The 22,990-nt window shown below is 39.3% G+C and overlaps 1 protein-coding gene across 2 annotated transcripts in view; it reads left to right on the forward strand.

Moving 5' to 3' along the window:
* RNF115 (ring finger protein 115) overlaps nt 1–22,548 on the forward strand; it is a 68,175-nt gene extending 45,627 nt beyond the window's left edge. For both annotated transcript variants that reach the window (XM_006051120.3, XM_006051121.3), the window contains 5 exons: nt 15,436–15,486; nt 16,655–16,727; nt 17,656–17,749; nt 20,443–20,558; nt 21,242–22,548. In XM_006051120.3, the coding sequence (XP_006051182.1) occupies nt 15,436–15,486; nt 16,655–16,727; nt 17,656–17,749; nt 20,443–20,558; nt 21,242–21,373 (466 nt within the window). In that variant the 3' untranslated portion in view covers nt 21,374–22,548. The remainder of the gene's footprint in view (nt 1–15,435; nt 15,487–16,654; nt 16,728–17,655; nt 17,750–20,442; nt 20,559–21,241) is intronic.
* The last annotated feature ends 442 nt before the right edge of the window (nt 22,549–22,990 follow it).

The following is a 22,990-nucleotide window of genomic DNA, read 5'->3' on the forward strand; positions in this document are numbered from 1 at the left end:
AAGTGTTGATGAGGTTGTGGAGAAAAGGGAACAAACCCCTTTACACTTGGTAAGAATGTAAATTGGTGTAGCCACTGTGGGAAACAATGGAGGTTTCTCAAAAAAATTAAAAATAGGACTACCTTATAATCCAGCAACTCCATTCCTGGGTATTTATCTGAAGGAAACAAAAACACAAATATGAAAAGATAAATGGCATCCCATGTTTGTTGCAGCATTGTTTCCCATAGCCAAGACATGGAAACAACCTAAGGAGCCATTGACGGATGAATAGATTAAAAAAAAATTGTGATACACATATATATGTGTGTGTATGTTATTCAGCCATGAAAAAGGATGAAATTTTGCCATTTGCAACAACATGGATGGACCTTGAAGGCATTAATGCTGCATGAAATAAATCAGACAAAGAAAGACAAATACTGTATGATCTTATAGTTGGAATCTTAAAAAAAAAAAATTCATTAATCAGGTTCATAGATACAGAGAACAGATTGGTGGTTGCCATAGGGATTTTAGGGTGGGAGGTGGGTGAAATGGGTGAAGGGTATCAGAAAGGACAGATTTCCAGTTATATTATGAATAAGTCATGGGAATATAATGTACAATATGGCTGCTATAGTTAATAATGTTATTGCATATTTGAAAATTGCTGAGAGAGTAGGTCTTAAAAGTTCAAATGTTAAAAAAAATTTTAAACTGTATGGGGACGAATATTAACTAGACTTACATGATAATCATTTCACAAATACATACAAATATCAGATTTAAAAAGCTCTTTAATTTGTTAAAGCATTTTCTGCAGATTGCTTCATGAATGCATTGGGAAATTATGAAAATTAAAGTGCAGTAATGTTAGAAGACTCTTAAGTGATAGTGTATTTAATAAGATAAACAGTTTTATCTTTTACACCCCTTTATTTATTTATTTTAAAATGTATTTTCATGGAAATAGTTCTAAGGAGTAGGCCAGGAAATGGGGCCTGGGGGCGACATTAACATCATCCATACACTATTTAACATGAATCAAAGCCTGACTGACAGCTTAATCCTGAGACTGTAAAGAATTAAAAATCATGTGGAAGCTGCTCATCCCTGGCTTTATAAACACTTTCATCTTTGCTTTATCTTATTAGGGAGTTATATGTCAGTGTTTAAAATGCTGTGTGGTATGAGAGGTGTGAGATAGTCTTCAAAAGAGGGGTGTAGAAACTACCCCTGTAGATTTGTTGGTGCATATGATGAAACCTACAGCTTTATTGAGGTGCTGCAGTGCTCTGCTGGTTTATTCTCAAGTAACTGTTTTATAGTTTGGCAAGGACAAACTTTCAAATTATATTTTGATTAGAAATGTGTAGAGTGGGAAGAGGGATCTCCTAACCTTTTTCCATGATTATATGTAGAAAAATAATGAAAGTTGACCAGTGTGCCTATTTTTAGGTTTAATCCAGCATCCCATTTATATAACTGCTGCTTCTGAAAGAAAAGTTTAAAAGGCCACCATTTTTAGGAGAATTAAATAGAACTGTTGCAGGAGGGTTCTCTTACAAATGAAACAAATCCTAGTTAACCTGGTTAGCTCAGTTGACCTCAGACTTCACAATGCCTTTGAATTTCACATAAAAGATGAAGGCTTCTCATTGAATTCCATGTCTCCATGGGGTCTATGGAATCCTGAATTATATGCAAAGTAGTCAGTAGTGGTATTCACAATGGTATGTATTGAAACTGTTGGAAATTGAATAATAGGTAAATGAGGTCCACCTTTGCTTAAAAGTATATCATTGCTCAGTTCAGTTATCAATATAAGTTCTTATTTGCAATCTTACATTACCTTTTCTGTAGCTATTTTTCTCATCCCTACCCTGAAAATCCTTACCATTCCATAAACTTGCCGCAGGCCATCAATTGTGTCCTCCTAAAAGCGTACCAGGAGTTCCGTGGTGCCTGATGGTTGGGATTCCGGGCTTTCACTGCTGTGGCCTGGGTTCCATCCTTGGTCAGTGAACTGATATCCCACAAGCCACATCTGTGGCCAAAAAAAAAAAGCATATCACCATCTTCTGTTGAATTTATTCTGTTTGCATTATGTCTTCCAGTAGAGCAGGCATCTCTTTGCTAGGGTAAATCCGAGCATGATGGAAATATAGAAGAGAATTGTCCCAGTTCTTTCCAGTTCTGGATGTATAGAATTAAGAATAGGTAGTTTGATTTCACGGAGAAGGCAATGGCATCCCACTCCAGTACTCTTGCCTGGAAATCCTATGGACGGAGGAGCCTGGTGGGCTGCAGTCCGTGGGGTCGCGAAGAGTCGGACACGACTGAGTGATTTCACTTTAACTTTTCACTTTCATGCATTGGAGAAGGCAATGGCAACCCACTCCAGTGTTCTTGCCTGGAGAATCCCAGGGACGGGGGAGCCTGGTGGGCTGCCGTCTGTGGGGTCGCACAGAGTTGGACACGACTGAAGCGACTTAGCAGCAGCAGCAGCAGCAGTTTGATTTCAAAATCTAAGTGCTGATTTTCTTGAGACAATTTTTCTTCTGTTTTGTTCCAGAGTCTCAAAAGGCTCAGTTAAGTGATTTCCAGAAAACATGTTGCAGGCTCATCAAAGCTCTTGAGACGTTGGATTCCTTTGCACTAAAAAGAAACCTTAAACTGTATATTCTGATTATGTGTATGGATTTTTCAACTAAAGAATAAATGTCTGTAATTTTTTTAATTAATATGATAGGCAGATGGTATGAGAGTGTAATATCTACCATCTCCGTCTACCACAAGCAGCATTGCTAGAGTTGTGTGCATCTGTATGTGCTCAGTCATGTCCGACTCTTTGCGACCTCCTGGACTATGGCCTGCCAGACTCTTCTGTCCATGGGATTTCCCAGGCGAGAATACTGGAGTGGGTTGCTATTTCCTACTCCAGGAGATCTTCCCCAACCAGGGATCGAACCTGTGATTGCTAGTGTTAGGATTTTCCAAAGTGGTGAAGACTTCCTGGGAAAGTGCTGGGGGCGGGAATGTATAATTTTCCCTTGATTTTCACAGTAGATGTGTTACTAGAAAATTCAGTTAATTCTAAACAGACATGCCCCAAATGAATGTCCAGGCAGGATGTTCACAAATTACACATGTTGGAAGACAGTTCCATGTTGGTCCTGGCTGTCTTCCCATTTCTTGTCAGGATGACTAGTACTGCTCCTTCCTATCTATTGAGTATGAATGGTACTACCCCATTTATTGAATCTAGCAAAACCATCTCTTTGGATTTCTCAGTTACTGTGTGGGGACAGTATTGACCACTGATGTAAATTAGATGTTCTTAGATGGAACTAAGTGGTTGGTCAGTATGTTATCATCATCTGTCTGTCTCTGTCCTCTCTTTGTTGGCATCATTATTAGATAGCTCTCCTATGTAAAATGAAAGCTAATGGTAGTTCCAAGTTTATAAGAACATTAGAGCATTCATCCCAGTGGATATGTGCCTCTAATCCACTTCCAGGGAGGATTTCTGTGTTTTGTGCACATACTTCTGGTACTGAGTGGTATAATTCTCGTGCATTTTTTGAGTTAATATGTCCCCTCTGAATATGAGTATATAATTATTTCTCATTATCATTTACTGAATAATCCATCTGACTTGAAATGTTACCTTTGTTATGTATACAGTTTCATATTCATCTCTGGATTTTGTATTATGATCTGATATTTTTTTGTATGCTCCGATGCCTGTGTCTTCCTGATTTACTTTCTATAATTTTGTAGTATGATTTGATACCTAGTAGTGAAAGTCTATTTCATTATTATTCCTTTTTAAAAACTGCTGAATGCTTCTCTTACATTTACTCTTTCAAATGAATTTTAAATGTAATTTGTCAATCTCTGACCTCTCTTATCCTGTTGGAATTTTGACTGGAATTCATTTATTTGGGGACAGTTGGTACTTTTTATAATATTGAAACTTCTCATCTGGACCCACGGCTCATGTCTCAATTTGTATAGTTCTTTTTTGATGTATTCAGTAAAATTTTATAGTTGCACTTAATTTTTAAACTGATTGTTAGATTGCTACCCAACACCTTGCTCCTTAATTTAGTTGTCTTATTAGCTCTAATAGTTATTCATTTTGTTTTCTAAATTTTCTAGATTAACAGGTGTATCATTTACAAATATTGATTGTATTTTTTCCTTGTGTTTATGCCTCATTATTTTTCTTATCTGTTGCATTGACTTATTATCAAAACAAAGTTACCTAATAGTTATTTTTGTCTTCTTCCTGACTTCAGTAAAAGTGAATTAGTGTTTCTTTATTAAGCATATTTGCTTTTGGTTCCTAATATGTGCACTATCACATTTATTTTATTCCTGATTTATTATGGGCTTTTAACTGAGGATGGCGAGTGATTTTATCAAATGCTGTTTGCAGTCCTGTGAAGATTGCCCTTATAGTTTTTCTCCTTTAAACAATTAGTGCATTTTATTAACTAATAGATTTTCTAACATTGAATGAACACTATGAATTCATCAGATTTTAATTAAAAACTACTTTGACAAAGAAGCATTGATCTTTTAATGAATTGTTGGAATTGATTTCTTCCTAATCTTTTTTAGGATTTTTGCATCAATTTATACGGAAGCTGGTAATTTTCTTGTATAATCTTTATCAGGCTTTGGTATCAGGGTTATTTTAGTTTGGTAAAATAAACTGGGAAATCTTGCTTTGTGTTTATGGTTGAGAATAGTTTAAATCAGGAATTATCTATTTTTTAAAGGTTTGATAAAAGTTACCTGTTATTTTTATCTGAGCCTAGCATCTTTGGGAGACCAGATCTGTTACAACCTTTTCAGTTACTTCTGGGACCAGTGGCTTAGGGTGGCATTTTATTCATTTTTGTATTCCCAGCTTCTAGTTAGTGTCTGTTTTATAGTGAATACTGTATATATTTGTGTTGAATGAATCTTCTGGAGAAAGAAATGGTAACCCACTCCAACATTCTTTCCTGGGAAATCCCATGGACAGAGGAGCCTGGCAGACTCCAGTCTATAAATTCACAAAGTCAGACACCACTGAGCACAAACACACAATACACACACTATATATTTGTGTTGAATGAATGAATAATTGTAATTATGTTTCTAAGAGGTATATGGAACATATGAATTAGTAGTAATAATAGCTAAGAGTTTGGGCCAGATAGTAGTTTGATTTACAATTGCTTTACAATTATTTGTTTAATCTTTATTATAACTCTGGATAAGTTACTATGAATATTCCATTTTACAGTAGAAATTGAGGCACAGAGAGGTTAGGTAAATTGCCTGAAGATATGAAGCCAGTTAAATATTGGAGCCAGGATATGGCAAAAATGATGATATTTGTAGTTGGTGGGATTATGAATGTTTCAAAATACTTAAAGAAATTTTAATAGTGTTCTATAGTCTTCACTATTAGGAAAAAAAAAAAAGAATTAAGCATTTGCCTAACTTTGTCAAAAATTTTCCTTCTAAGGGACACATATCAGTGTATCAGTAAGTAAAACTTAAGGAGTTTTATGTTCAATTTATTTTTTCTTTTCATTCATGTAAGTGTAAATGGAGCACATCTTTGGGGCATATTGCTCTGCCTTCTTAGCAGGTCAACCCAGATTGTTCCACATGATTGTTATTACTTTACAGTAGTTATCATTACAATGTTACCCAGTGTTTTGAAAGTACTATACAATTTCATATTTTATAAGTTTTTTATTGATTGAATTTTGGCTTGGCTTCTTCCTGATAACAGTTTGTCCTGTTGATTTGAGAAGTAGTATAACTTTTTATCCTGCTTATCAAGTTTTCTGGAGAAGGTAATGGCAACCCACTCCGGTACTCTTGCCTGAAAAATCCCATGGACAAAGGAGCCTGGTAGGCTGCAGTCCATGGGGTCACTAAGAGTTGGACACGACTGAGCGACTTCACTTTCACTTTTCACTTCCATGCATTGGAGAAGGAAGTGGCAACCCACTCCAGTGTTCTTGCCTTGAGAATCCCAGGGATGGGGGAGCCTGGTGGGCTGTCATCTATGGGGTCGCACAGAGTTGGACACGACTGAAGCGACTTAGCAGCAGCAGCAGCAGCAGCAGGTTTTCAACCTAAAATATGTTCTCCTAAAGTTAACCCTCGGAGAAGGCAATGGTACCCCACTCCAGTACTCTTGCCTGGAAAATCCCATGGACTGAGGAGCCTGGTGGGCTGCTGTCTATGGGGTTGCACAGAGTCGGACACGACTGAAGCGACTTAGCAGCAGCAGCAGAAGTTAACCCTAGATTATGGGACCATTGTTTACTGACCACTACTCAGAACTCAAATTTTGAGAATTGACTTTTTTTGTTATTTAAAAATAGTAGGTTTACTTTGTTTTGTTTTTTTGGCTTGGATTGAAAAAACAGCATTACCCAGAAATTAGCCACAGTTGTTTCTTGGTACGTAATCCTGTAGACCTTTTACATACATATATATGAGATACCTACATCTATAGAGTTGAAAAGAAATCATACTATACCTATTTTATAATTTCTTTTTTTTAATCTTCATAGATTGAATATATCTTTCAATGACTATCTGATTGGGCCCCATCTTGAGGTCTCTTAAGTCATGCAGTAAGCATTTATGTATTACTGCCAAGTGCTATTCAGGATGTTGGGCTTACATTAGTCAACAAAAGAGTGAAAAGAAAAAAAAAGATTGCCCTTGTGGAATTTAAATACTAATGGGGGATGACAGACAAGCAAAATAAACCTAATCAATAGAGTTTTAAACAGCAGTAAATGATATAGAAAAAAAAAGGGAGGAGGGAGTTTGGGAGTGTGGGAGAAGTGAAGCTTCAAAAAGTGTAGTCAGCAAAGGCCTTATTGAGAAGATATTTGAATAGACATAAAAGTAGTGAGGGAATGAGCCAGGAATGTGCCAACAAGGAGAGTCTAATGTAAAGAGAGCAGAATGGGTGAGGGAAATAGTAGGAGATGAGGTCACAGAGAACTTGTTGGGGCCGGAGATCAGGAGGTGAGTCTGAGATCATGTAGAGACTGGTAGGCTATTATAAAGGCTTTTATTCTGAGTGCAGTGGAGGTCCAGTAGGAATTTTAGGGTAGAGGAATGACATGGTCTAACTTACACCTTTAAATGATCATTGTAACTGCTGTGTTGATAATAGAATGGCGAGTGGTATGTGTGTGTACGAGGGGCACGGGGGCAAAGACAGAAGCAGAGAAACCAGTTAGGGGGCTGTTGCATTAGAGATGCCAGTGGCTTGGATGAGGGTTAGTTTAAAAAAAAAAAAAAAAAGTTGGATTCTAGGTAAAGATTGACATTGGGCATGATAGGATTTGCTGGCAGATTGGATATGAGGTGTAACAGAACGAAGAGTTAAGGATGACAAAGGTTTTTGTCTGAACAACTAGAAAAATGGAGCCACCATCAGCTAAAATGGGGAATGCTAGAAGGGATAGGTTTGGGGGAGAAGATCTAAGAGTTCACTTTTGGACTTAATAAGTTTGAGGTGCTTACTACACATTCAAGTGATGATGTTGAGTAGGGAGAGATCTTGGCTGGAGATAAAACCTGGAAGTTGTTGCCTATATATGGTACTTAAATATAAAACTGGATGAAATTGCCAAAAGAGTCAAGATAGAAAATAGAAGAGCTCAGGGAATTGAGCTCTGAGCCCTCCTTGATTAGAAGTTTGGAAGGTAGGAAGAATAAGTAGAGAAGACTGAGAAGGGAGCTAGGAGGAAAACCTAGAGAGAATATAGCTCTGGAGACTAAGTGACTACTCTTGGTTTTAGCATGTATCTTCCCTTCCAGACCCTGTGGATTTATTTCTCTCTTCTGTGGGTTGCTAAAATTAAATACATAAACCTCTTCCCCCACTCCTTTTAGCTCCTATTACTTTAACAAGAAAGTGTTTGTTTAAAAAAAGTTCACTGTAAGTACTATGTATGTATCTATTGAAGATAATTTCCTGACATCAGCTCATACACTTACTGGGGTCACCTTGAGCTGCTGAGATGGAACCTGCATCTCACTTCTGGAGAGTGAGCAGCTGATAAAGGCAAAATCAGCAGCTGATCCCCTAAGGTGTCCCTGGCAATTCCAAGTATTTATATAGGGTCTGCTTTAGAGCCTCAGGGAACTAGAGTCTTTCTGTCTTTCTCTCAAACTTGATTATTACCACTTACTTATTGGTTAGTTCAAGTATGTGATTAACTGTTCTAGTTAGTCATCCCTCAGTATCTGTTGGAGGGATTGGTTCCAGGACACCCTGCGCCCCCCGGTGGTACCCAACTCTGAGAATTCGCATCTCTGATATAAAACAGTATTTGCAAACATCCTTCTGTATACTTTAAGTCATCTTTAGGTTACTGTAACAATTAATACAATGCTATGTAAATAGCAACACTTTAAACAATGTAAATGCTATATAAATAGTTGGTGGTGAACTGCAAATTCAAGTTTTGCTTTTTGGAGCTTTCTTGAGTTTCCCCCCTCCCCTCGTAGTTTGCAGATGCAGAACCTGTGGGTACAGAAGGCCAACTGTACAGCTTCCCAATTTTCATTACACTTTGCTTTATTGCTCTTAGCAGATAGTGCGTTTTTTACGAATTGAAGGTTTGTGGCAACCCTGTATCCAACAAATCTGTCGGTGCCATTTTTTTCAACTGCATTTGCTCACTTCACGTCTTTGTGTCACATTTTCATAATTCTCATAATATTTTAAACTTTTTCATTATTGTATTTGCTGTGGTGAGCTTTGATCAGTGGTCTTTGGTGTTACTACTAACTTGCTGAAGGTTCAGATGATGGGTAGCATTTTTAAACAATAAAATATTTTAAAATTAAGGTATGTACATTGTTTTAGACATAATGTTATCACACAGTTAGTATACAACAATAAAGTGTAAACGTAACTTTTATATGCACTGGGAAACCAAAAAATTCATAAGAGTGATTTTATTGCAACATTTGCTTCATTGCAGTGGTCTGGAACCATACACCTGTGATATTGCTGAGATATGCCTTTACTAGCAAGCGAGGATATACTAGTCATTTGTTGCTGGGTAAACAGATTATACCAGAATTTAGCAATTTATGATAGAATTATTGCTCAGTCGTGTCTGACTCTGCAACTCCATGGACTATAAAATCCATAGAATTCTCCAGGCCAGAATACTGGAGTGGGTAGCCTCTCCCTTTTCCAGGGGATCTTCCCAACCCAGGGATCCAACCCAGGTCTTCCGCATTGTGGGTGGATTCTTCATCAGCTGAGCCACAAAGGAAGCCCAAGAATATTGGAGTGGGTAGCCTATCCCTTCTCCAGTGGATCTTCCTGACCCAGGAATCAAACCAGGGTCTCCTGCATTGCAGGGGGATTCTTTACCAACTGAGCTATCAGGGAACTTTTAACAACAGACATTTATCATCTCACAGTTTCTGAGGGACAGGAATTTGGGAGCAAATTAGCTAGGTGTTTTGGGTAAAGTTTTTCATGATGTTGTAATCAAAATGTCTGCAGTGGCAGCAGTAATCTGAATACTTACCTGGGATTGGTAAGATCCACTTCAAGATGGGTGAACTAACATTACTGTTGGCAGGAGGCCTCAATTCCTCACTGTGTGGACGTCTCCATAGGACTCTTTGGTGTCTTCATGACTTGGCAGCTGGCTTCCCCTAGAGTAAGTGATTCAAGAGAGAAAAAGGAAGATGGGAAAACCATAATGCCTTTTATATCCTGATCTTAAAAGACAAACACTGTCACTTCAGCTATATTTTATCTGTAAGAAGTGAGTCACCAAGTCTAGTCCACATTCATGAGGAAGAATATTAAAGAATTTGTGTACATGTTTTTATTTACAAAATTAAAAAAAAATTTGTTTTCCTTAATTTTTTGGCCATGCTGCACGGCATGTGGGGGTCTTAGTTTTCTGACCAAATCTGTGCTCCCTGCAGTGCAAGCAGAGTCTTAACCACTGGACTGCCAGAGAAGCCCCGGACATATTTTTTTAAAACTACCACAATTTAATCTTTGGCCAGAAATTTCTCCCATGTGAGAAATATACTCACCTCCTCCCAAGACCCACCAGAAGTCTTGTCCCTTTATAGCATTAACTTGAAATCCAGGTGTCATTTACTTAGGTCTGAGTATGGATGAGGCTCTTTGGATATAGACAGAATTCCTTTTGATGTGGAGATCTAGAAAACAAAGACAAGTTTTTTACCCCTCACATATACAACATATAGTGATGGGAGAAGCATATAATAAACAGGTATAGAGATTTCTGTTTAGAAAGGGAGAAGATGTAAGGCACACAGAAGTTACTGATTCATAGCAATTTTGATGTTTGTCTGGATAAATGTTGGACAGTCCTTGATTAGGACTTCATTCTACTTCTGCCCAGGAATGCTTCTCTGTGGCTCTTGTTTCCTCCTTCCTGGCTCTTGATTCCACCCAATGAGTCATTGTTTTCCGTGAAAAGTAGTCCAAATTTGCAGCTCCATAGTTTTCTTAGCGTGCATCTTACCAATAGAATTTTGAGGGCCTAAAAGATCTCTTTTCGTTTTGTACTGCCTCTGTACTTTTCAATTTAAGCTGGTAGTGTTTCTTTTGAAAACTTTGAGTCTCCTGTGAGTATTAGTAAAGTTCATGCCGTTAACAAGAGCTACGCTCACAAGTCTTTTTTAGATACTCTTTTTTACCGTGAACTTCTGCTGGGATTGCTGAAGGACAATACTTGTTGTGGGTAGACCTGTATACTCCACCAATGTTCAAGTCCTAACTTCCTAACTTAGCTGTGAATATGATCTTATTTGGAAATAAGGTCTTTTATGTGTGTGTGTGCTCAGATGCTTCAGTTATGTCTGACTCTTTGCAACCCTATGGATTGTAGCCTGCCAGGCTCTTCTGTCCTTGGAATTCTCTAGGCAAGAATACTGGGTTGCCGTGCCCTCCTCCAGGGGAGTCTTTCCAACCCAAGGATCAAACCCACGTCTGTTATGTCTCCTGCATTGACAGGTGGATTCTTTACCACTGAGTCACCAGGGAAGCCCCTAACAGCATCTTGATTTCAGATTTCTGACTTCCAAAATTATGAGAGAACAAACTCCTGTTGTTTTAGCTACCCAGTTTGTGGGAATATGTTATGGCAGCCCCAGGAAACTATTAATAATAGGACATCCACAGTTGTTTAATTGAATAGTTCTCTAGGCACTATCTTTCTGAGGTCTTCCCAAAGAATTTTTATAGCCACACTCTTGGCTTCTTTAACTGTTTTCTTCTGGCAATGCCCATGATTTGATCTTTGCTTGAAAACCATTTCTTTCTTTCTTTTTTTTAAAAGCCATTTCTTAATTTTAGTATCATTTGCCATCTGGAGAGTCTGGGAATTTTCAGAATGATCCAATCTTAACTCCTTTTTAAGTATTCTTCCTTAAATGTATTCCTCTTCTTTTGCATTTTAATGCATCAAGATGAAACCAAAAGGGACCTTCAACATTCCTGTCTGGAAATCTTATTAGCTAGATTATCATCCCGTTCATGAGCCATAACTTCTATTTCCCATATGATGGCAGGCTTTTGCCACTACATAACAAGGATCTCTTTCCCTCCTGTTTTCCTCACTTTCCCTTAAGTACTCACTCTTCCTCAGAAGCCATCATGCGTCTACTATTTCTTCAAGGCTTTTCAAACTTTTACTCACTCTCCTCAAAATCCTTCCAGCTCTGCCCTCTGCTGTATTCCAGAGCTATTCCCACGTTTTAGGTGTTTTTTTTTTTTTTTTTTTTTTCACAGCAAGCTTCCCAGGTGGCCCAGTGGTAAGGAATCCACCTGCCAGTGCAAGAGACACAAGAGACATGTTTGACCCCTGGGTCTGGTAGATCCCCTGGAGTAGGAAATGGCAATCCTCTTGCAGTATTCTTGCCTGGAAAACTCCATGAGCAGAGGAGCCTGGCAGGCTACAGTCCATGGGATTTCAGAGTCGGACACAACTTAGCATGCATGCACTCACTTCTGGGTATCAAAATCTGTATTAGGTATCTATTGCTGTATAACAATTACCCCAGAGCTTAGAGGCTTAAACAACAAACATTTATTATCTCATAGGTTCAGTGGGTCAGGAATTTGAGAGCAGCTTAGCTGGGTGGTTCTGGCCCAGGATCTCATGAGCTTACAGTCGGTTCATTGGCCGTTGCTATAGTTATCTGAAGAATCAATTGGGAATTACTCAGATTTTGGCAAGTTTGTTCTAGGTATTGCCAGGAAGCCTTAGTTCTTTATCATGTGGGCATTTCCACAGGATTGCTTGATATGGCACTTTCCCAGAGAAAGTAATCCATGAGAGGGTGCGAGGAAGAAGCCACAATGCCTTTTATGACCTATCCTTGGAAAAGGAAATGGCACCCCACTTCAGTATTCTTGCCTGGAAAATCGCATGGATGGAGGAGCCTGGTAGGCTACAGTCCATGGGGTCACAGAGTTGGACACGACTGAGCGACTTCACTTCCACTTCCACTTTCGGAAGTCACAGTTATCCTACCGTATTCTATTGTTAAGATGTAAGTCACAACTGATACTGATATAGCCAGAATCACTGACCAGACTCTGTCTGGAACAGGAAAGCGGAGTAGCTGGAGGACAGGATGAGATTGGAGTAATTAGCTCATAGAACTAAATGCTCATCTATTCTAAGAGGAAATCAGTAAATCAATAAGTGAATGACTACAACTGATTGATAAAGAGACAAATGAATCATGATAGTACTTAGGAATATGAATATTTAAGAATGCCAGAAGCAACCACAGAAAGTGATTCCTTCCCGGGAGCAGGAACAGGGGGTTGGATAAGACAAGAATCTTTTGCAAGAATCTGTTTAAGTCTTTGTGTCTTATTTGACTCCCTTAACTTTGGTAATGAAATAAATTTAATTTTTAATAATTAAAAAAAGAAGTAAGTCACAGTATGGTATTGGCATGAAAATAGACATCTAAATCAAGGTAACAGAGGGCCAGAAATAAATCTATGCATATATGGTCTATTAGTTTATGACAGAGGAGCCAAGAATATACAGTGGAGAAAGAAAAGTCTGTTTAATAAGTGGTGTTGGGAAAACTGGATAGCCACAAGGAAAAGAATGAAATTGGATCAGTGTCTTATACCATACAAAAATTAACTCAAAATGGATTAAAGACCGGTACATATGACCTGAAACTGTAAAATGCCAATAAGAAAACAGGCAGGAAACTCCTTGACATCAGTCTTGGTGATGATTTTTTTGGGTGACTCCAAAAGCAGAGGCAATAAAAACAAAAATAAACAGGTGGAACTACATCAGACTATGAAAAGCTTCTGCATGGCTAAGGAAAGCAACAGAATGAAAAGGAAACCAACTGAACTGGAGAAAGTATTTGCAAATGATATATCCAACAGGAGACTAATATCCAAAATAATACAAAGAACTCATGCAACTCAACAACAATAAAAACAAACACTGAATTAAAAAACATGCAGAGGACTTGAATAGACATTTTTCTGAAGAAGACATATAGGTGGCCAACAGGCACGTGAAAAGATGCTCTGCCGTCACTAACCATCAGAGAAATACACATCAAAGCCACAGTCAGCTATCACCTCACACCCGTTAGAATGGCTATAATCAAAAAGATAAGAAATAACAAGTGTTGATGAGGGTGTCAAGAAAAGGGAATGAGCCCCCTCTACACTATTATTGGGAATGTAAATTGGTATAGCCAATGTGGAAAACAATATGGAGGTTCCTCAAAAAAAAAAAAAATAAAACTACCTTCAGATCAGATCAGTCACTCAGTCATGTCCGACTCTTTGCGACCCCATGATCCAGCAATTCCTCTTCTGGATATTCATCTGAAGAAAACAGAAGCACAAATTTGAAAAGATACATGCATCCCATGATCGTTGCAGCATTGTTTACCATAGCCAAGACATAGAAACAACCTTAGGGTCCACTGATGGACGAATGGATAAAGAAATGGTGGTACACATATACAGAGGAATGTTATTCAGCTCTAAAATAGACTGACATCTTGCCATTTGCAACAACATGAATGGACCCTGAGGACATGCTAAGTGAAATAAATCAGAGAGAGAAAGACAAATACTATATAATCTTATATGTGGAATCTTAAAAAAAAAAAAGAGAGAATTCAGTATCCAGGTTCATAGATAAAAGAGAACAGATTGGTGGGTTGCCATAGGAGGGGTTGGGGGATAAGTAAAATCAGTGAAGGGGGTCAAAAGATACAAATTTCCAGCTATAAAATAAATATTGGGGATATAATGTATAGCACAATGACTGTATTATCAGGGAAATGTAAATGAGACTCACAATGAGATAGATTATAGTTCATTACTGTTAATTACATTACAGTGTTATTTTAATGCTGTATTGTGTATTTGAAAGTTGCTAAGAGAGTAGATCATAAGAAAGTAAAATTTTATAACTATGTATGGTAATGAATGTGAACTAGTTTTATTATGATCATTTGCGATATATACAAACATCAAATCATGTTGTACCTGAAAAAAAAATACAATGTTATATGTCAGTTGTACATCAAAAAAAAGAAGTCAGTAAGTCCAACCTATACCCAAAAGAGGAGTATAAAATAACTTGTGAACGTCTTAGTTAGCTATCATGGAATTTTTTTTAAAAGGGCTCTTTAGGGCTTCCCTGGTGGCTCAGTGGTAAAGAATCTGCCTGCCAATGCAGGAGATAAGGGTTCAATCCCTGGTTTGGGAAGATCCCACATGCCATGGAGGAACAAGCCCGTATGTCACAACTATTGAGCCTGTGCTCTAGAGCCCTGGAGCTGCAACTGCTGAAGCCCACATGTCCTAGAGCCTGTGCTGTGCAATGAGAGAAGCCACAAGAATGAAAAACCTCTAGACACAGCACCACAACTAGAAAACAGCCCGAGCAGCAAAGACAACCCAGCACAGCCAAATAAAGGGATGGGTGGGATGCCGTACCTTTAAATAGTATTTTGCACAATGTATATAGCACATAAAAATGGAACTACTCTTGTTGCAGGGAGGTGGGTCCAGAATCCCACTGGCCTAGCATCTCTTTAAGCCTCTCATGTTGCTTCCAAGGATCCAGGAATCATAGTTTGAACACTAACCATACAGTCAGAGTCCTTTCCTGCTTAATTCATAAAAATCTATTATTATATAAGGCAGCATAGCTCAGGAAGACAGCCATAATAGCAAAGTAGCAGTCTACCAGATAGCAGACTGATTTCTGGTGCTATTGTATACAGTGAAAAGCCATTGTGTTACAGGGAAGGGGTTGGTGATGAGTCAGCCATGGACATCTATAGAGTACTTTCATGAGTCTGTTGTCTTACCTAATTTTTTTTCTTCAACAGAGTACTACAACAGATCATTGCAGGATTCATTCCTGGATCCCCATTTTCTTGGTAAGTAACTAATTGCCTTCTCACTCTCCTGGAGTAGCATAATTTCTAGTACTGTAGTATCTGTGCCATAATGAGAGAAAAGGAGCTGCACAGGTGAGTGTATAGGTGTGATTGGCAGGCTGTTCAAGACTGCTGTTGTCTGCTGAGCCCAAACTTAATCAGAACTTATTTTTGTATAATTCAGGCTGATGAGGGCCATCCTGGTCCTGCAGGGTGTCTGATTCCATTCATACTCAGGTCTGAGGGTCGTGCTGAGGTAGGGAGTGAGGTGGTCCTTACCAAGTTTGGTGTCTGATTTGTGAGTTTCTCTTGGAGATTATATGGGAAGACTTTATTCCTTAAGAATTTCTGAAATTGAAAACATTGCTTCACTTCCTTTTCTCAAAGTAAGAAGGTTTTTTCAGAAGAAACAAAAGGCTTAAATTCAGTAACAGAGTGACAGTCACTTACTGTACAGGTTAAAGATGTAATGTCTTCTTGTCTGGACAATTATTTGCCATTTCTGACTCTACCCCAGAAGGCTTCTTTGCTCAGAGGGACCTTGGTCCTTCCACACAGTTACCCTGTTTTCCAGCCTCTAGTTTCTTTAAGCATGTTCCAGCCAGAGTCTGGATATCTGTCATGCAGGGTGGTACACCAACAGCTCCAGAAAGAGGTGCTGCCAAATTCCTTTTGTAACTGCTCTAAGTTGTGATTCAGAGACACTGCTATGGCTGCTTCTCTACTTGAAAGCTGCTCATTGTGTAAGGCCACAGGCTGCCCCTTAGAATGAGGGAACTTTGCTGTCAATTTTGGCCACTCAGGAAGGGAAAAATCTCCTTAAAAAGCAGTTCCATCTATGTTTAATTTAAATGGGCACAGAGGAGACAAACTTTTAACCAACAGGCAATGAGTCACTCTTTTTGCTCTGGTTTGTCAGGTGGTATTTTAGGTAGCTTCACATTTTATGTTCCATACAGTTAAGCAGAAATTCCTGGAGAATGAGAGACTGCCTCTGGATAATCTGTTTGACCTTGAAATCACTGAGAAATTCTTTGCCACTTGGTTCTAGAGAACTAGTGACTTGCCAGCTCTGAGAGAGAGCAGGATTCCTCTGCCAACTTTTTCTGTGGTGTAAGGCGGAGCCTGGTCACTCCATCTAATGCTGTCTGTCTCATCTCATGTATAGGAGCGGGATGCTGCACTCCAACCCTGGGGACTATGCCTGGGGTCAGACAGGGCTTGATGCCATTGTAACCCAGGTGAGGAGCTGCCTTTTGAGGGTGTCTGTTCAGTGTGTCTCATGGTTCCACAGGCTTCCTGCTTTCCTTCTGCTACTTTCTGAAATGGCAGTCACTCTGCTTTCCCTAATATTTTGAGCTTGTGGGTTTCTGTTTTACTAAAGAGATAAATGGTTTATGGGTTTAGCTTAGCATCCATGTACTTTCTTGGTCCTAGGGACTTTCTAGAAGATAGCTTCAACTCCAAAGGAAAAAACTTCTGTAACAAACAGTATTTTCTGTTTTGGCCTCTTGTTCATTCCTATGAGGATTCTATTGACAAGTACTTCACAAAAAAGAAAGGTCTCCTCACATGTTGAAGCAGGGATTTCTGCTAGATGGAGCAAAGTAGGGGAAGGAAGCAGAGAAAAAGGTATTCCCATGCCATGTATAATTGCTTCCACTTGTTTCTGTTTATTTTAATTTAATTGGTTTTTCATTTCCCTTGTGGATTGCTGAGACTAGAAGGCATGTCATTTATATCCAGGTCTTCTTGTAGGCAGTAATTTACTTATTTCTTGGCTTACCTTATGCTACTTTCCATACTCTCACCTTTTTCTTTCTTTCAGCAAAATGAAGTTTTTGAACTGGTTAAGTATCACTTTCTGTTAAGGTGTAGCTTTATTTGTGACATCACAACCCTTTTGCTGCCTCCAAAGTTGCTTTATGCCCAGAGGTGAGCCTTGCAATGATGGATCTGTCTGTAGGCTTATACTAATGTCACTCTGAAATTGTAAAGCAATTATTCTGGCAGCAGGAAAGGGCAAACCCAAGCCTCTCAGAGCCTTGTGGAAGCAAAAGCAACTAACATTTCTAATGTCTGCACTGTTCTCAGATGGAGCAGCTCCCTCCTAGGGATAGTTCGATGTCTGCCACTTCTTCTTTGCCTTTTTTTTTTTTTTTTTTGTAGCTTTTAGGACAACTGGAAAATACAGGGCCTCCCCCAGCTGACAAGGAAAAGATCACATCTCTTCCAACAGTGACAGTAACTCAGGAACAAGTTGGTAGGTTCATTTTCATATGTGTGTTGTCGTTTTATTATCTCTGTTCAGAGTCTGAGCCATGTACTATATTAAAAATCTTCCATGAAACTGTAGGACTCCTAAAGTTCCTACCTGTGTGCCAGATATAAAAGGTACCTATCCCTTCATTAGGGTTAGTCACCAGCTAATTCCTGAGCAATTACCATGCTATTTTTCTAGCTGCCATGCAGGAAATAAAGAAGTGCAAAGGTATATAAAACTTGATTTCTTGAAGAACTTACTAGAGGAAGCAAAACTCACCAAATGATTAGACATTATTATAAAAAGTACTTGAGCAAATGATACTCTAGGGGAAAAGGAAGAGAAAAAATAGGAGGCTAGGAATTTGTTTCACATCTACCCTATATTTAGGTACATTAGACATAGATATTATTTTATTTATAAGCATGAAAAAAAATTAGTATTGAGGGACATTAGTTTGGACTTGGAGTTTCTTTCCCCATGAATTCTACTTTAGAGAGTCAGAAGATTTTAAAAGACAGGATGGGCCATCTTAGAGACATTTTTCTGTTTATGGCAAAGTATGAACCAATGAAGAATGTCAGTATGAATGTGGAGTCTGCATTAGGTATAAGGAGTATAACCTTATTAGATCTGAAATAGAATCTAATTTGTGGAGTGATGGGAGGTATGTTTGAATTGGAGGTATAATTGGATAGGTATGACTGGATAGGTCCTTGTTGCAGAGGACCCTGAAACTGGCAGAGGAGTTAGGGCTGGATGTTTTAGGTAGTAGGTAAATTCTGTAGGTCCCTAACTGGAGGAATGAGGAAATCTGAGTGATCTTTAGGGAAGATTAGTTTGGAGGATAGTATCTACAATAGATTGGAAGAGGGAAGGAGCAGAAATATTCTTAATGGGCTCTTGCAGCATTCTGGTGGGGTTCAGGTGATGGCAATGCTGCAAAGGAAAGGGTGGACTCAGACACTTTTTGAAGAAAGGCTTTCATCATTGCATAAGATAAGGAGGGGAAAGAGGGAAAGATGATTCTAAGGTTTTGCAACTCTGTAACTACAGAGGTGGTGCTGACATCATCAGGGAATGGAAGACTTATGAGCAGGCCCTGGTTTGGATAAGGAGGTGATGTGATGTTTTTAATTTTGAATCTGTTGCTTTTGGGGATCCCAACTGAGAATCCAAGAAAAGATGAGCTGGGAATTGCTGTGGAGCTGGTATTAGGGAAAACCAACTGGTAGCAAAGTATAGGATGTATTTGGCAGGCCTGGAGTCAGGGTTGTTACCTAAGAGGCTATTGCAGTAAACTAGGCATGAGAAGGAAATGGCAACCCACTCTTAGTGTTCTTGCCTAGAGAATTCCATGGATGGGGGAGCCTGGTGGGCTGCAGTCCATGGGGTTGCGAAGAGTCAGACACGACTGAGCGACTTCACTTTGATTTTCACTTTCATGCCTTGGAGAAGGAAATGGCAGTCCACTCTAGTGTTCTTGCCTGGAGAATTCCATGGACGGGGGAGCCTGGTGGGCTGCCGTCTATGGGATCGCACAGAGTCGGACACGACTGGAGCGTCTTAGCAGCCAGCAGCAGCAGGCATGAGAAGTAAAAGCTGAAATTAGGGCAGACATCGTGGGAGTAGAGAGGAGAGAGTGAATCTTTTAAGTGGTATTTTACTCCAAATGCTGTGAATATTGTGGAGCATGTAGCATACATACCCCGGCTGCTGGAGAGATAGACTGCTGCTACTGCTGCTGCTAAGTCGCGGCAGTCGTGTCCGACCCTGTGTGACCCCATAGACGGCAGCCCACCAGGCTCCCCCGTCCCTGGGATTCTCCAGGCAAGAACACTGGAGTGGGTTGCCATTTCTTTCTCCAATGCATGAAAGTGAAAAGTGAAAGTGAAATCGCTCAGTCGTGTCCGACTCTTAGCGACCCCATGGATTGCAGCCTACCAGGCTCCTCTGTCCATGGGATTTTCCAGGCAAGAGTACTGGAGTGGGGTGCCATTGCCTTCTCCGGAGAGATAGACTAGCTGGTGTTATTAGCCAAACTTGGGAAAGTTGGAATTTGCAGCTTGGTAATCCTAGTTCAGTTTGTAGCCATTATCTCTCAGAAGAAAGTTTCCGGTCTCTGGACTTGGAGCCTGATTTACCCTTGGGCCTTGCAGTTCTGTAGCAGCACCTCTTGGTACAACTTGTAATAAACAACTTGTTAAAAAGGCTTTAGGGTAACCATGATGAAATAGGATGTGTAATGTCGAAAGTAGTAGAGTGAAAGTGGCTTGACGCACTGAATGAGAACTGCTAAGGTTGTCAAGATGAGTCCTTTGGTTGTGGTGGACAGATTGCCAGTGTTTCCTAAGTAGAAACTGCCAGAAGGCTTTCACACATTTGAGAAGATGTTTTTCCTGTTTTACTTAACAGATAATCTAAGCCCCGGTTCTTCCAACTCTTTATGTTGAAAAATAGACCTCGTAGAGTTGCTGTCTGGACCTTATTGGAATGGGCCCATTCATCAGTCCTTTTCATATCCCTGGCTATTACCACCTCTGTCCCCCTTTTGAAGTAAAATTCTACTGCTTCTCTGCCTCCACCCTAGATGCACTTTGTGTTTTCTTTGTATCCCTTTGGGTGGTAAAGACATTAGGCTAGGTTTTTTCCCTTCTTTTTGCTTATTTTAAAAGCATTTCCTCCTCTAACAGATAAGGGCTTAGAGTGTCCAGTATGCAAAGAGGATTACACAGTCGAGGAGGAAGTCCGGCAGTTACCCTGCAACCACTACTTTCACAGCAGTTGTATTGTGCCGTGGTTAGAACTCGTAAGTACAGACAGCTCTCATCTGTGATGGGGCCCTGTGGCAGTCATGTCTTGGGGGGATCAGTAAGGGCATAATTAACAGTTAGTGGAGAGCCAAGCAAATCAGATTTTAGTTTCTGGCTAACTCCTAGTAGCAACATTACTGTGTTTTAGATTATTAATCTGTTCAGAACTTCTCTGACCAGGGGTTAGCAAACTACAGCCTATAGGTCTCTGTGGACTGGCACCTATTTTTGTAAATGAAGTTTCATTGGAACACAGCTATGCTCATTTGTTTACATATGGTCTATGGCTACTTTTGTGCTCCCTTAGCAGAGTTAAGTAGTTGCAACATTGGCGGTATGGCCTGCAGAGTCTGAAATATTTACTATTTTTTCTTTAACAGAGCAAGTTTGCTGACCCCTGCTCTAGACCATCTCAGGTCATTGTTTCTAGTTAGTTCTGTTTGATAGTATGTGTTAGCTATTGTTAAGTTGCTGCCTTGAATTCTTTGTCAGTTCTGTTAAAAGTTCTATTTGGGAGATGTCCTGGGGTTACACTTGAAGCCCAGCGGGTACTCTGTGAGAATGCATGCCCTTTTTGTTTATCTACCTGCTAACTGTCAGGGTTTCTTAAGTGTTTAGTTGGTTCTTCCAGCTTCTCAGGTCAGGCATGTTCACGTGGACTTATATCTTTCTGTTTCAGCATGACGCATGTCCTGTATGTAGGAAGAGCTTAAATGGTGAGGACTCTACTCAGCAAACACAGAGATCCGGGGCTTCTGCAAGCAACAGATTTAGCAGTGACAGCCAGCTACATGACCGATGGACTTTCTGAAACTAAAGACCACGTCTGAGCCAGGGCTATGGTAGACCTCCTATCACAGCTATTAATTGTATCAATGCAAAAAAAATAGTAGGTGGATTTAGGAATCACTTAAGAAACCCCAACTTATAATATTAATTCACTGAGTGTTTTTCTTTAAATTTAAAGTTAGTGTCTACAGATGGAATTATATCTAGAACCAAATGCCTCTTATTCCTGAATTCAGAGTGATAAAATTTTGTAAGTGTGAAACTTAATTATGTGGGTTTCCCTTGCCAGAATAGAATTGGTTAATTATGTGGGTTTCCCCTGCCAGAATAGAATTGGTTCCTTAAAGTCTACCTAGGGTCCTGCTGTCTGTCATGTTACCTTGTGACAGTTGTTTTCACCTCTTTCTTCAACCTCCACCATCGTTAGTGTACTTTATAGTAAATACAGTGGAACCAGAGCCGTAAAGTCCTGCTGATAAAGTGCTTCTGTTTTAATTGTACAGAAGCATCTACTCTTGGCCACGTTAGCCATGGAGTGAGGTCATATTAAATCAGGAATCTGAGACTAATGATTTTTTTTTTTCCTTAAATCTTTAGAGAGCAAATCAAAACAAAGTTACAGTGGGAAGGCTTCTAATTGTACTCTTTGGTTTTCTCATTTTTATTTTTAAAGACTACTTCGTAAGATGCAGCTTCTGCAGAAACCAACATGACAAATGACATATCTTAAAGAGTCTTACATTGGTAGGAATCTGATTGTGGTTCCTTTTTGGGAATAAGTTGGGCAGGATAAAGGCACAAAAGACAGATGTTTGAAATCTCTGGTTCTAAGGTTTTTTAGTGAGTCTCAGCTCATTGTTTATCCTGGGGACCTTAAAGTAATTTCCCTCACAGAAATAGGATTATTTTATTACTGCTTTTACAGCTGATTCATGTTTTTTTTAATAATTCATTGGTCTTCAGGAATTGAGACTTTATGTTGTTTCATTTTAATTTTTAAAGTTCATTTATCATCTCTGAAACCTTTTTGTTTGCTTCGTTCTGGTTATACTTGGAGTGATATTGATTTTTGTGATCGTGCTGAAACAACTTGGCCTAGGAGAGATAGGCCTTCTTTTTTCAGCCTGTGTCCCATGTACATGCAGATGCTCTTTGGTGCATTTAAGTGTTTAAAGTTGAATAAATGGAGAAGCTTAAGAATGTTGTTGGAACTTCAAAGTCTTAAAAATAAATGATGGGAACATGTAACCACAGTTGGTGCACCAAAAATGGTGACAAGAGGGGCACCATTGGTGTGGTCTAATCAGCCCTTCATGGTTGGAATGATCAAAACAAGAAGGTGAGTCTTTGGTGAGTCTCTTTCTTGGCTAGGAGTCTGTCACACACTGGTTTTGGGCATGAGGGTGGGGTTAGAGATATCTTTGTAATTTAGTAGAGGATAGAGGAATAGGGTAGGGAAGAGAGAAAGTGGGAGAATTTAATGCTGAATTAATAGCTTGCCTCTAAAAGTTGTGACCATAAGGTATGATGCAGGTTTGCCCCAAAGAGAATGAGATGTTTTCTCATGAGCCTCTTATGTTATACCTCTGTAGAGAGAGTGTTTTTGGAGAATGTGAACTGTTTACTATGGTTATTGAAA

The sequence above is a fragment of the Bubalus bubalis genome, chromosome 6, assembly GCF_019923935.1.
Source record: "Bubalus bubalis isolate 160015118507 breed Murrah chromosome 6, NDDB_SH_1, whole genome shotgun sequence".
Taxonomy (NCBI): Eukaryota; Metazoa; Chordata; class Mammalia; order Artiodactyla; family Bovidae; genus Bubalus; species Bubalus bubalis.